At 47.6% G+C, this 15536-nt stretch overlaps 1 protein-coding gene across 3 annotated transcripts; it reads left to right on the top strand.

The window, feature by feature from the left end:
- Positions 1-629: 629 nt before the first annotated feature.
- FNBP4 (formin binding protein 4) lies at positions 630-13780 on the top strand. Of its 3 annotated transcripts, none has more exons than XM_040409245.1 (17): positions 630-810; positions 3042-3125; positions 3210-3340; positions 4320-4512; positions 4995-5142; positions 5220-5352; positions 6241-6558; positions 6884-7073; positions 7155-7285; positions 8363-8467; positions 8572-8705; positions 9601-9782; positions 9903-10195; positions 10785-10890; positions 10983-11239; positions 11605-11762; positions 12778-13780. In XM_040409245.1, exons 1-17 carry the CDS (start codon positions 702-704, stop codon positions 12872-12874), a joined length of 2769 nt encoding a protein of 922 aa, XP_040265179.1. In that variant the 5' UTR covers positions 630-701; the 3' UTR covers positions 12875-13780. The 3 variants fall into 3 exon arrangements, with proteins under 3 accessions (XP_040265179.1, XP_040265178.1, XP_040265177.1); XM_040409244.1 differs by having other exon boundaries at positions 9879-10195; positions 10983-11233; XM_040409243.1 differs by having other exon boundaries at positions 631-810; positions 9879-10195.
- Positions 13781-15536: the final 1756 nt, after the last annotated feature.

Raw genomic sequence — 15536 nt, 5'->3', positions numbered from 1 at the left:
TCTACCCAGGGAACACTGGCGGTAAAGGTTAATGTCCTACATAACACAGATTTACCTGCAAAGGAGCTCATAGTTTACTTCCCATTATAGTCTATGGGCATTCCTTTGTGTCAGTCACCCTCGTGATAATTCCACTTAATCTGAACATTAAATAATCCCACTGAACTTGGAGAATAAGCCTGCTAAATAATTATTAGAGATGGCAAATGGTTTTGTCTCTAATTCAAATATTACATTTCCATTATTCTCTTTGGGCACATTCCACTTTCCTGTTATAGTCTATGGGCATTCCACTCTGTCATTCCTTTTAGTAGGTCCCCCCTCAGACCCCTCTTTCTGTCCCTCCATATATTACTTATCCTAGAGAGGTGACAAATACCTTTTTGAGGGTCAGCCCCTTTAAGATACAAAAAGAAAAGTCAATTTTTTATTAAAATCCATAAAATAAAAAATATCCAGGGAATGTGTTCTGGTGGCCGCGCCCTTTTACTCCCAGCCTGTACCGCACTGTCTGCACAGTCACCCTTCCTCATTCCAACCACAGCGTAAAAGAGGAGGAGGAGGGGGCGGCTCCGCCGGATACCACGTGACGCGTGTCAGTGGGCCGGGGGCGTTCACGTCATTCCTTTGTGTCCCGGGAGACGGTCGGATGTGACGTCATATCTCCGCGCCAGCGAGAGCGACAAGTCGTCGGCGCTCTCATGGGGAAGAAGACGCGGGTGGCCTCGGGCCGCAGACCCATCCTCCAGCTCTCACCCCCGGGGCCCCGAGCGGCCGCTATACGGGAGGGAGCCGGCTCTGGATCAGACGGTGAGGCGCGGGGCCCTGCGGTACCGCGGGCGGGTGTAGGCCGCAGTGTGCAGCCATTGGATGTGATGCCAGGCTCACCCCCCTGTGTTACCCACTTATGTGAGGGGTGGCTGCCCTTCCCCAGTTTAAACTCCCATAGGAAACCATTAGAATTTCTTCAGGTCTATGGCAGGTCCCCAGTAGTGACACACAGGGGTGGCTTTAGGCTAAGGGGGTCCTGAAGTGATGGGTTTAGGGCATTTTCAGGTGTGCAGCCCAGTATGGCGGCCTCTGTCTGTCCATGGGGCACCGCTATGGACTTTGTGAAAAGTACTGGTCTAACATGGGCACAGGACGGAACCAGCATCTGCTTGATTTCTCCTCTGCTCACATCCAAAGCTGATCTCAGAATGGGAAGCGCACCGCGAAAGCATTGCCGCCACTCCATTGACTTCTATGGGGCTGACCAAAATGGCCGAGCCAGTGCTCGCTTTTTTTCGGCACTCCCATAGAAATGTATGGAGGGCGGCCCCGTTCTATGGACTATGAGGCTGACCTTGAGGCTCCCATAGGAATACATGTCCACATGTAAGATGCTGTGTTAGCGTGCTGGTCACATGACACAGCTGAGGATCAGGAGGGAGGGGATAGCGCACAAATGCAGATTACATCATGTACCGTTCTGACAGGTCAGAGAATCACACTTCTGTGGAAGCTGAACCCGGACAACCCCTTTAAAGGGAGGAGTATTACTCCTATTATCCATGTTGGATGTAATATTAGTAAATAGGACGAATGGCTGAGGTACCATGTCTTGACTATATACTTTAAGTAGCTGTCAACAAACACATGCCTCCTTGACTGAGTGTGCGTATGTTTCTTGACTGAGGGGTCGTCTCACTTCAGCAAATGACCTTTGCCATGTAGAGAAAGTTAATACAAGGCACTTACTAATGTATTGTGATTGTCCATATTGCTTCCTTTGCTGGCTTCATTCACATTATACATGGCCTGTATCCAGGGGTTACGACCATCGCTGCAGCGCAGATTCAAGGTGGTCGGGACGGGAGCTCCCCCTCCCCCCTCTATAGTGTTGCAGGACGACCACCGTTGCAGCGCAGATTCAAGGGGGTCGGGACGGGAGCTTCCCCCCCCCCCTATAGTGTTGCAGCACGACCACCGTTGCTGGATTACAAGGTGGTCGTAATCCCTAGAAATAAGCAATGTGATGGAAAAATGAATTCAGCCAGCAAAGGTGTCAATATGGACAATCACAATAGTAAGGATACTTTCACACTAGCGGCAGGACGGATCCAACAGGCTGTTCACCCTGTTGGATCCGTCCTGACGCTATTTCACCGTGCCGCCGGACCGCCACTCCGTCCCCATTGACTATAAAGGGGGCTGATCTCCGGAGCAGCACGGCAAGAGGCCGCCGAACTAAAAGTACTGCATGTCCGACTTTTTAGGGTGAACAGCCTGTCGGATCCGTCCTGCCGCTAGTGTGAAAGTACCCTAAGTGCCTGGTATAAACTTTCTCTACATGATAAATGCCATTTGCTGATGTGAGAGAACCCCTTTAATTAGGATAGGGGAGAAAATCTCTCCCCTGAAAAAAGGATTGGGCATGTTGAATTCCAACTCCCCTGTCCTCCTCTCTCCTGACATTTGTAGGTGGAAAGTCAGGTCAACCCCATACACATTAGATCAGCGGTTAGTAACCTCTAGCTCTCTGGGTGTTGTAAAACTACAACTCCCAGCATGCACATTTGCAAGACTGCTCTCAGAAATCCCTTAGAAGTGAATGATGAAGCACGCCGGGAATTGTAGTTTCTGGGGCGCCAGAACTTTGCTTGTTCCACGAAAACTGGGGGAGGGGGTTAGCCGACATTACTTTAATGTGTATGGCAAGCATAAAGGCATTACACTGCCCAGTGCTTGGCAGGATGAGTGCCAATAGACGATAAAAGGGTCACTCGTTGGCCCCTCTTTGTATCAGCCAGTGTAATAGGTTCCACCCCTCTTCAGATGTACAGGACGATGCGCTGCCGATAATCGAGCACCTTTTAGTCTGAATGAAAGACGCAATCAGCCGACATCATAGTTCTGTCCAGAGAGGAGGGTAGAGAATGGGCCATATTGGGCGGTGCCTCTCAAATTCTTCTCTTTGATTCAGCTGACCATGCATGTCAGTGTGGCATCAGGCTGATGTTATGCGCCAAGCCTCCAATAACGTATCTTCTCCCCAACAGATGACGCAGACCCTCAGAAAGCACTAGGTCCGCCTGCCGCAGCGAAGGTGACAGGACTGCAGGCCACGGTAGTGAAGCCTACAGGTAAGGGATGAGAACGTCACGTGGTGTCCTCCTGCCTCCCAGCGCATGATGATGGTGAGCCATGTCTTCTTTCTCCCTTTGCAGGTGGATTAGGTCTGCTGGGAGCATACACAGACAGTGACGATGAGGACGGGGACACGACCGACAAAACGTTATCGAGAACGAAAGGGAACACTTCTGCAGATATTGATAGCACCTTGGCCAATTTCCTCGCGGTAAGGAGTGACCATCAGCACTTCAGTAGATGTTATAAGCCAACCGGGAACATTCGATATAGGTCGGCTACTTAAAATTGTTTTCGGAGAGTACAAAATTGATGACCTATCCTCAGAGTAGGTAATCCGTATCTGGTCGTGGTGGTGTCAGCAACCCCACTGATCAGCTGTTTGAAAAGACCAAGCACAGCACCTTTCGTTGTTTAGCGGCTGTACTTAGTATTGCAGCTCTATCCCATTCACTTGAATAGGACCGAGGTGCACTAAGGCCACATGACTGATGAACACGATGTCACTATCATAGGAAGAGGCCACAGCGAAAGAGCTGAGTGACAGGTGTGCCGGGATAACCTATCCTGAGGATAGATCAGCAATATTTTGGAAAACCTCTGTAAGGCCCCCAGCTTACTATTCCTTACACCCTGCCTGCAGCTTTATACAGTAGTAGCAGAGTGGATGAGATTTAGGCCTCATGCACACGGCTGTCGGTCGGCTGTTCCGTGCATTGGGGACGGCAATTTGCGGTCCCTAATGCATGGGCAACATCCTTGCGGATTCTGCAGATGGATCCAGACCCATTGAACTTGATGCACTACTCTTTTGCGGTGCGGAGGTAGAAGCACTCTGTGGGGTTCCCTGCATCCGTTCCACACCAACCTTCCGGATTGCGGACCCATCCGTGATGTGGGGTGTACATGGCCGGTGTCCACTGTTGGCGGGCCGTAATACGGGCATCGCTGGATGCGTGAGCCCTTAAACAGATCTCATCCGTAGACTCTGCAGCAGAAATTGAGCTGTGCTGTGGCTTTTATATCTGCACCATGCCAGTTTATGTTGTAAGCCTGGAGGCTGAAGAAGAATTATTAATTTGCTTGTAGGCTTTTGTGCACAATGCTGATTTTATTTAATTTTTTCCCCATTATGTTCTCTAGTTTAGGGGGTTGTGTCTAATATGTTTTGTTTTTTTGTTTTCCCTCAGGAAATTGATGCGATTACTGCCCCTGCCCCTCCTGATGGAAACTCTGGGCCACCATCTCTTGTTCCCCCACCGACCCCTCCAAAACCAGATCCAAAGGATTCTCATGGCTCAGCGTCTGCTGTGCAGAATGGATCTGGTCCCAGTGCAGCTGGTGATATATGGCATTACGACACTCAGTGCTCTCTAGCTGGAGGTGAGTGAGCGCTCAGATCTGGGCAAAGACTTAGGGGAAACCTTCATGCCGTGACTTAAAGGGTTTGTGGATGGAGAGGGGTTGGCAAACCTCACCACTTCGCTGGACCTGTAAAGGAAAGATTACTTACCTGCTTCCCTCTGCCCGCTCCTTCTCCTCCAGGCCTGCTATGCTCTGTTGGGCTCCTTGCTCTAAACATCCCGTTTGACATTGCTGTAGCGGAGAACGGACACCCTTGTGTCATGTGACCATTTGTCATGACATAAGGGGAACCGGTAACCGCCTTGACCAGTCATTGGCTGCGGCAATATCAAACCAGATGTTTACAGTGAGGGAGCCCAGCGGAGCATCGCAGGCCTGGAGGAGAAGGAGCGGGGAGCCGGCGCCGGTAAGCAGGTGAGTAATCTTCCCTTTACAGGTCCGGCAAACCCCCTCCCATTTTTGCACAACGCCTTGAATGACTTGTCCCTGCTTGTGTTTAGTTGGAGTCGAAATGGGAGATTGGCAGGAAGTGTGGGATGAAAATACCGGATGTTACTACTACTGGAACACGCACACCAATGAAGTCGCCTGGGAGCTGCCCCTGTGCCTGGCGTCACAAGTGCAGGGTGCGCAAGGCTATGGCAGCAGGTGAGGAGCTCGGCAAGAAATGTTACTTATTGCTGTACTGTACTGTGGGGTATTCATAGATTATCATTGATTTACAGCGTTAAGGCTCCTGTGCCATCGGGCACCGTTACAACAGATTCTTTACCAGAGTTGAAAGAAGAAACTGCAGTGGTGGCAGTGGTCTCCAGTGTCAGCAGTGGGCCAGTGCTTGTGAAGAAAGAGCCAAAGAAGGTCAGTTTACTACTAGGTGCATTAGTGAATTTTGCATTGTCTTTATGTGTGATGCCCCTATAGCTGGAGACTTTTTATTAAAGGGGTATTCCAGTTATAACAAGTTGTTCCCTATCCACAGAATACGGGATAACTATGAAATCGGTGGGGTCCCAGCTCGGACCCCCACCGATCATGAAAACGGGGGCCTCCAAACCTGTTGGAGCCCCCTGAAACGGACAGAACAGTTGGTCGGAAAAGCGCGCTGCCGTTCCATTTCTGTGGGCGCTGTGGAGATGATATAACTTGTTATAACCGTAATAATCTTTTAATGAGAAGGGCGAGATGATGATTAGTTTGCAGAGACACCTGCCAGATGGGCCATAGCACGCAAGCTCATTAGCATGTATGGCATTGTGCATTATGGGCCCCTAATGGGCAGGGTTCGGCTGGATTGAAGGGATTGTCCTTTGACAACCATTTTACTTTAAAAACCCAGCAATTAGACAGGTTATACAAAGGCGTCAGTTGGAGTCTGATGTCTGGGACCCTCACTGTTGCTGAGAATGAGGGACCTCAAGCCCCTGCTCTCACCAAGGCAAGTAGGTACTATTTTCAGAAATGACTAACTGCCCTTATTCGTCTTTGTAAAGAAGGTATAGCACATGCCCTGCCCCTGAGAAAAGGGATGTGGTGGTCCCAGAGGTCATAGCTCCCCCTAACATACTTGTCATAGGACAGCCCCTTGTATTATGTGGAGTTCTAGACTATAGTGACTGGTGTTTGTAAAGATTTTATAAACCGAGTGGGAGACATTACTTCTATATGACCTGGATCCACATCCCCCATTGGAAGACGGGGAGTATTTTCTTTGTGCTTGTCCTGTTATACCCCCCCTCCCTCTTTTAGGAAGTCAATGAAGCCATTCAGGCCCTTTCCAACAAAGAGGAGGAGAAAGTCGGAGTGGCGGCATCGCTCCTGGCACCACTTTTGCCAGATAAGGTGAAGGAGGAAGAGGAACGCTGGCGGAAGAAGGTCATCTGTAAAGAAGATGTGGGTGAAGCAGCTTCTGAGGATGAGGACGATATGGCCTGTACCGACGGAGAAGCTGCGGTAGACGACAAGGCTCAGGATGATATCTGCAGCACTGTCCAGTCTGGAGAGAGTGAGGAAGAGATGGAGGAGCAGGACAACTTGGAACTGGAACGAGTTTTGGAGAGAAGAAGGGTTTGGGATTCTTTTTGTTTTGTGTGCATGATGCTTAATTGATGTAATCTCTGTGTTGCATTGTTGATATTGGTTGTATTTCTTAGAACAGGCATCCTCAAACTGCGGCCCTCCAGCTGTTGCAAAACTACAACTCCCAGCATGCCGGAACAGCCTACAGGTATCGGCCTACAGCAGGGCATTGGGGGAGTTGTAGTTTTACAACAGCTGGAGGGCCGCAGTTTGAGGATGCCTGCCTTAGAACCTACATGGACTGTCAGTCATATGGGCTGATGCACATGTGGATCATTAGGGTGACTTATTTTATTTTTATTTCCCATACCAGGCTGAGCTGAGAGCACTGGAGGAGGGAGACGTGAGTGTGTCCGGGTCCAGTCCACGCTCAGATTTCAGTCAGGCCGATGAAGCTCACAAGGCCAAACCTCTCCCCAGCAAGTGGAAGGTTTTTGTTCCCGTAGCCAGCCCTAGCTCGAGCCGCAGCTCCAGCAAAACGGGCCGAGACACGCCTGAAACTGGTGAGTGTGTTGTATCCAGTTCATATATGTTCATTCACTGCAGGGAGTTTGTCGCTAATGTTTGGATTGTCACTTTTCTAGAAATGGGGGCTGAAGCTGCAGAGTGTCCGCTTCCTGTGAAGGAGCCCGAGAATGAAAGTGTGAAGACAAACCCACCAACAAAACCTGCACAAGAAGAAGAAGAAGATGAAGAAGAAGATGACGATGTGAAGGTATTTCCAGCTTGTTCTGAAGTTTTTTTGCTTTGTTTTTTTCTCTATTCAGTGCGGTTAAAGGGGTTTCCTTCACTCATTCGGACATTCTTATTCCATACACCCCATAGTTGCATTAGGTTTCCATAGGACGGGAGCGAGCTCTTGCAACGTCACCATTTATTTACATGGTTGCCTATTTATTCGATTGGTCGTCCTATAATACTTCATTTTTGGCTGCTGGAGCTTTCCCTAGTGATAATGGCGAATCACTGTGTTTTACAAACATAGAAAAAACCCATTATAAGGCTACATGCACACGGCCGCTTGTGTTTTGTGGTCCGCAAATTGTGGACATCCATATGCCATCTGTTTGTTTTTTGTTTTTTTTTTGCGGATCCATTGTAACAATGACTAAAACGGACAAGAATAGGACATGTTCTATTTTTTTTTATTTTTTTTTGAGGCTACGGAACGGACATACTGACATCAGTGGGTCCGCATCCTATCCACAAAAAAAACTGATTGGACACGGAAACAAAATATGTTCGTGTGCATGTAGCCTAAATGTCACGTGATTTTTCTACAAAGGTTTGCTAATGCAGACAGCTTTTTGCATGTGAAGCCGGTCCAGCACTACTCGCTGTATTTGCTGGGTAAAGCCAAATAGTTCCCTTTCACTGGCTTCTGCGGGGGAAGTGATCCATGATGATCAATATCTGTCCCTCTAACGCACAGGCTGTCGGGTCTGCAAAGTACTGTTTTGTCAGCCGCACTTCCCTGACTGGGAACCCATCTCCATTATGTCAAGTGGCTGGCTCCCTAGGAGCTCTCCTGAAGTTTAACACTTTCACTTGCTTTAGGCTACGGCTACACTGGTCTCTGCCAGGAGTAGCGCTCATCCGATAGAAGTTAATGGGATTGCAGTGTAAGTCGCCAAAAATTCACAAAAAAACACTGCTGCAGTCCCATTCATTTCTATGGGATCACCGTTACTCTGCGATCCTGGCCGCAGCCAGTGGAGAGAATGCCAGTTTTGCAGTAGTGAGAGGTAGTAGTAGTTTTACGTATAATTTGCGTTCCCTCCTTGTGTTACAGTTACAGATTGGAGAACTTGCTAACAACCTAATCAGCAAATTAGAATTTCTGGGCATCAACAGGCAGAATGTGTCTAATTTCCACGTCCTGCTTTTTCAGACTGAGGTGAGCTCTTTTTTTTTTTTTTTTCTTTTTTACGCATTCTTTCCTTTTCCAGCAGTCGCTGGCCTGTTAGATATAAACATCTCTGCTGCTTTTGTTGCTTTCAGACTCGGATCTCAGACTGGCGGGAAGGCGCCCTCAGCGGAAGCTACTTGAAGCGCAAACTTCAAGACGCATCAGAACAAATAAAACACTATGAAATTAACGCCACTCCCAAAGGCTGGTCCTGCCACTGGGACAGGTACGCATCTTCCCCCAATTTTCACCTTTCACATCTCAAACATGACTTGTGACATCACCACCTGACCTCGTGACCTCATCTGTCTGGAGACTGAACGCGGCTGAAGTGTAGTTTCTGGGGCACAATGAGCGCTTGGGCGCCTGCAAATTGGAAAAAAAAAAACTAAACTTTGTTATATAAATGTATGCATATAGTGTTCATATGAGGAGGTTCCTGATTGGACGGAAAGTTGGTTAGAACTTCACTCAAAAGTACTGAGTGTACTCCTCTGGTAAGGGAATTTGGGGGTAAGCGCATGCGAGAGCTCTGTGACCCTTACAGGATTTCTGGAACCCTTCATTTCCCTGTGTAACATCGGTGAAGTTTCAAGCTTCATGGTGCCAAGTATCAGCGAAGAACAGGATTCTGTCTCTCGTGACGCAGGTCAGACTGAATTATTTTTTTACATTTGTCTTTTTTTCTCTTTTTATTTTTTTTCGTTTTGTGTTTTTATGTTTATTGAAGATCTTTGCTCTTTATCTTTCAGCTCTAAGAAAATATGCACAATTACCTAGTTTGTCTCAATGAGTGGAGCTGTTAGAGGATGTCATAGATTTGATGCTCGCCTCTCTCCAATGTTTTAATAACCCCCCCCCCCCCCCTCATGAAATTGGTTACCAGCTTGGTTAAGACTTGCCCCCCTTCTTAATTCTCAAAGTTTGCTAACCTTTCCCTTCAAAGTAATGCCATCCTTGTCGTAGGATGGAATTTTTTTTTCCTTTTTTTTATGCATTTGTTGGGTCCCCCTCCCCTTCCCTGGTCGGCTGGATGCGGCCACGGGGGAAGGGACCTAATGAGGATACGAATGCGGGGAAGGCAGGAGCTTAAAATCTCTCTCTGTTTTTTTGTGATTCAGGGATCATAGACGTTATTTCTATGTTAATGAAATCTCAGGAGAGTCGCAGTGGGAGTTTCCCGATGTGGAAGAGGAGGAGTCGGCACCCAATAATAAAACGGAAGCAGCCTCTAAACTGGCTGAAAGGGACAAAATCCCAGGTGCCCCAGCTCTTCCTCCAGAACCTCCAGCGCCTTTAGCAGGTAATTTTATGTTCTGACGTGATGATGTCACAACGTGATTGCCTTGCCGGTAAAAGTTTTTATATGTAGATTTCAATCTTTTTCTTTCTCTTATTGAATCTGTTTCTACTAAACCTTCAGTTGCAGCTAATGTGCCGGCTTCATATTACTGGGAGTTTATGCAGCCACCTCTGCCTTTAGAAGCCCCTCTTCCACCGCCGCCACCTCCTCCTGATTCACCCCCTCCTCCTCCTCCACCTCCACCTCCACCTCCACCCCCACCTCCCCCTTCCTCACCACCCCCTACTCCCCCAGTGGAAGATTGCGAGATAGAAGAGGTTGAAATGGAAGATGAAGATTGCGAGGAACCTCCCGTCCCCGGAACAGAAGCTATGCTTGTGAAATGTGGGAATTCTGAGGTCCCAGCAGCTAAGGTGAGAGGGCACGTGACTTAACCCCTTCCCTGATCACTACTGTGCTGACGCGTGCTCAGTGCAGGGATGGCTGTAAAATGCAGACTCCTGCAGCGACTGTCAGGATCAGAGGAAAGCCTAAACCTGGCAGTTAACCCTCTCGGTTCCAAGATCAAGCCTGATTTTTGACTCTATACAAGGGGGACCCCCTTTGTAACTTTTTAGAGTTTGGAGGGGGGTTATCCCCCAAAAATCTGTCCTGGAGGCAGAAAACCTATCTTAGGGTTAAAGGGAACCTGTCATCAGAATTGACCTGTAAAACTATTTACATGTCCCTGCTGTCCGTGCACAAATCAAAACTGTTTTTGTTAAGGATGTACCTGACATCCAAATCATCAACTGGTATTTCCCGGAGTCATTGTGGCGTTGCGCTGAATGAGTCATGGAGTCATCCCCTGCTATCCCGCCCATCTCCCAATGACAGATTCATTTTTAAGAGTTGTCTGGAATTGGAAAAGTGTCTTCCTCCAGAATCGGTATCGCTCATGTCCTTGGGCTGTGTCTGGTATTTCAGCTAGGTGCCCTGTCTCATCTTGTGTCTGTATTCTAGGCATCAGGAAAAGTCGCGAAAAGGAAGGCAACCGATATTTTCGGAGAGCAGTCTATAACTATTGGAAGTTGTCCTGTTCTCTACACTCAGCAGTCCATCGCAGCAGGTCTGATGTGTATTCTCGTATACCAACCACAATGTGTTAAGTACCAACCACCACTTCTCCAAGTTTACCATTTTTAATGTAATGTGTTCCAGCTCCTGTTATGACTGCTGTGAGCGTCCCCACCAATTACATGGGACTTCCGCTACAAGTCCCTTCTTCTGTTGTGATGAGCAGCCTAGACTATACCATTCCAAGCAGCAATATCGTGCCCTCCATACAGCATGCTATGCCACTTCCCTCTTTGCCCGCTTCTACGGCCCCAGAGCCACAGCTTTCGCCATCACAGATCCAAGCACCTGCAAGCAAACCTCCGCCCACAGAGAAGCTGAAAAAGAGCAAAAAAGTAAAGGTAAATCTTATGGTTTTGCCATATATATTTATTTTCAAATAGAAACCAGACTAGTGCTCAGCTCTTATTGCCTGGGAAAGCCACATCTGGCCATAACTTTTGTTAGCCTAAGGTCAAATGTGTTGTGTCCCCCAGTCCAAGAAAGGATCCCACAGAGCCGCTCTTTGTTCTGGATCATAGCAGGTTTGAGGGAAAGGGGGTCTTATGTGGGTGCCCTTTGCTTGGTCGGGATTTGCCTTCATCGCAAGACTCTTTCACATGTAACCAGTCTATATGTGATCCTAAAGGGCTTGTCCAGCTTTTTTTCCCCTGCAGGTACAAAACAAAATGTTTGACAACCCCTTTAATGCTCTCGCTCCCTGCAGGTAAAGAAGAGCAAAGTGAAAATGCCCTCCCTGGTGCAGAAGTGGCAGAACATTCAGAAGGAATTGGATGAGGAGGAGAATTCCAGCTCCAGTGATGAGGATCGCGGCGTCCAGAACAAGAAACGCATTGAAGAATGGAAGATGCAGCAGTTGACCAGGTATGTGATCAGTGCGACTGTGAGCGTCCTAAGCATCAAGTACTAATGAGAGGACATGTATAATACGTGCACTGCAGGGATGACATTCCATGTTGCATCGTTTGTGTGTACCCTGCATCACGTATGTGGACCCATTCACGTGACTGGGTCTGCAATCCAGAAGGTGCGGTGTGGAGTGGATGCACAGAACAACACGGAAGCGATACGGAGCGCTTCCATGGGGTTTCTCCCCCGTGCCTCTGCACTGCAAGAAAATAGAACATGTTCTATTTCTTTGCAGTGAGGACAGATCGCTGACCCATTCAAGCTGAATGGGTCAGGATCCGTCTGCAGCAGCTGCACAGATTTTGCCCGTGCATTGGGGGACAGCAAATTGTGGGTTCCCAATGCACGGAATGACTGAGCAACGAATATGTGCATGAGCCATTACAGAGTAACGTGTAATTCTGCTGTGCTCCCTAGTCCCCTAGGTTCATGGCGCTGTGATAGCAGAGGCATTCTGAAATGACACCTGCCAGATGCTTAACGGTCATGCCAAAATCAATGGTGATCGCAGTATCACTTTGGAGAAGGGGGGGGGGGGGGGGGGGTACCGTGGTGGCGTGATGTTCCATTTCATTGCAATTTATAAAAATTTTAAGTAAAAGTAAGCTGGAAATGTCTAATTCAAATATGTGCCATTCTCTACAACACAAGGGGAGGGGGGGGGGGAGGAAGAAAAAAAAAATCAGTAATTCCCTGTAAACCGTAATGGAAATTGCAGTGACCAGTTTCTTAAGCATTGTGGAAATAGCACTAAGTCAATCGCAGAGGGGCCACGTGTTCTTGTAGAGATGTGCAAGATATCATGACATTATAATATAACAGTCACCTATTCTACACGTGTATGGCATTAGTATATAAGAAAAGTCCCTCCACTCTCCTCTATAATGTGTAGTCAGTAATCCTTCATGTTCATCTGTCATGGAGCCGTCCATCCGCTGACCTTTATCTAATGGCTTCCTTCTTGTTCTAGTGGCATGGCAGAGAAGAACGCTAACTTTGAGGTCCTTCCTGCAGATTGGAGACAGAGATTAAAGAGGAGGAAAATGGCTTCCAGCACAACCTCCTGACCACCACTCAGGATCCTGGACAATTGCCACACACATGACACTGTAAAAAAAAATATATATATACACGTTTCCTTCACCATGGTGTACTTGTGCTGAGCTTTAGGAATGTAGGTTTTAGTAATTTCTCCGGATCGCCTGTCTGTTGTGACACGCGTTCGGCTGCCTTTTCATTTTGTCCAAGACCAGGACTTGTCATTTGCGTTCTCTCTTCCCTATGGTAACGTACATTCCTTCATTGTACCATCTACTTTTCCAAATCGGTTTTGAGAGCTGCTGGAGCATTTCTTAGGATACTGGCTTCCAGCGGTTAGAAAACGACAACTCCTAAAATGCTGGAGGTTGTAGTTTTTGCAACAACTGTCATTTGCCCTTTTAGTACATCCATGCACAGATTAAGACGGAAGCAATTCTTGCAAGGATCAGATAATGGGATTCTGTTGGAGGGAAGAAGAAACTAGAGGTAGGTTCACATCTGCAGCAGGTAAATCTGGTACTCTGTTCTGGCAGAGGAGCAGACAGCCATTACCATCGCCAGGTCTCCATTCATTGTAATGGTTTCTGGCATAAATGCCCGCATTCTACAAGAAAATATAGCCACATGCGGCAGTATTTTTCTGGCAGAACGCTGCGAACCAGTCGGATCCCATTATGGTGAATGGGGATCCGGCTGTACCCACCTGTGCCTGATACAGTAACTCCAGGAGTCAGCTCCCTTGCTGAAACAGATGCGAATCTACCCTTACAATTTGCCTATAGGTTTGTGAGCTGAGACATAATCATGACTGTGCATACACTAAGAATCATTGCAGCACCTCTGTCCATAGAGATTGGGAGTGAAGGGCAGATCCGCCGCCTACACACAGTCAAAAGCAGCAGCAAGGGGCAACGCTTCAATGGAAGTCATGGGGGCGGCCAATGAATCCGGCTGCTTTCCTGGTGTTAAGGCGATTGGTCTTCTGTGATGTGTGGATTCTCATAGGGAGCTATTTATTTGAAAGGTATTCGGTTTCCGGTGCCTGTTCTGTGTCTCATGCATGAACTGTAAATACCTGTACATTACAATCTGGATGGATGAAAGAACAGGATGTCGCCATGATGAAGTAAATTGTATGTTAAATTCACTTTTTTTTTTTTTTTTTACACAGTTTTGTAAATACTGTAAATAAATAAAATGCATTTTTACCAAAAACAAAAGACTCGTCCTCTTATAATTCTTTATTATAGAATTATGCTCCTAAAAATACTGTGTAGTGCAGGTATGGCAGAGTAGGATTGCGTGAAAGCCCATTGATACAGTGTGGATGATGCTGCCGTATAAAGGAGAACCTGCAGTTTTCCACCAAATATGTGCGTCACTCTTCTATGTTGGGTACAGAAAGTTATTTGAAAATGGGTTTGTTAAACTATATTATTTTCATAGAAATCCAAACATTGCTACCCCCATATGTTTGGCTCCATCTGCCATTGACTTAACCACCTCCGGACCGCTGTACGCACAGACGCGTCCTGGAGGTGGTTGATTCATTCCGCCTGGACGCATATACGCGTCATCTCGCGAGACGCAAGATTTCCTGTGAACGCGCGCACACAGGCGCGCGCGCGCTCACAGGAACGGAAGGTAAGAGAGTTGATCTCCAGCCTGCCAGCGGCGATCGTTCGCTGGCAGGCTGGAGATGTGTTTTATTTAACCCCTAACAGGTATATTAGACGCTGTTTTGATAACAGCGTCTAATATACCTGCTACCTGGTCCTCTGGTGGTCCCCTTTGTTTGGATCGACCACCAGAGGACACAGGTAGCACAGTAAAGTAGCACCACTACACTACACTACACTACACCCCCCCCCCCCCCCGTCACTTATTAACCCCTTATTAGCCCCTGATCACCCCATATAGACTCCCTGATTTCCCCCCTGTCATTGATCACCCCCCTGTCATTGATCACCCCCCTGTAAAGCTCCATTCAGACGTCCGCATGATTTTTACGGATCCACTGATAGATGGATCGGATCCGCAAAACGCATCCGGACGTCTGAATGAAGCCTTACAGGGGCATGATCAATGACTGTGGTGATCACCCCATATAGACTCCCTGATCACCCCCCTGTCATTGATTACACCCCTGTAAAGCTCCATTCAGATGTCCGCATGATTTTTACGGATGCACTGATAGATGGATCGGATCCGCAAAACGCATCCGGACGTCTGAATGAAGCCTTACAGGGGCGTGATCAATGACTGTGGTGATCACCCCATATAGACTCCCTGATCACACCCCTGTCATTGATCACCCCCCTGTCATTGATCACCCCTCTGTAAGGCTCCATTCAGACATTTTTTTGGCCCAAGTTAGCGGAATTATTTTTATTTTTTTCTTACAAAGTCTCATATTCCACTAACTTGTGTCAAAAAATAAAATCTCACATGAACTCACCATACCCCTCACGGAATCCAAATGCGTAAAATTTTTTAGACATTTATATTCCAGACTTCTTCTCACACTTTAGGGCCCCTAGAATGCCAGGGCAGTATAAATACCCCACATGTGACCCCATTTCTGAAAGAAGACACCCCCAGGTATTCCGTGAGGGGCATATTGAGTCCATGAAAGATTGAAATTTTTGTCCCAAGTTAGCGGAACGGGAGACTTTGTGAGAAAAAAAT

Source organism: Bufo bufo, chromosome 10, assembly GCF_905171765.1.
Source record: "Bufo bufo chromosome 10, aBufBuf1.1, whole genome shotgun sequence".
NCBI classification, from domain to species: Eukaryota; Metazoa; Chordata; class Amphibia; order Anura; family Bufonidae; genus Bufo; species Bufo bufo.
The sequence above is the reverse complement of the archived record's forward strand: the minus strand, read 5'-3'. Positions and strand labels throughout refer to the sequence as shown.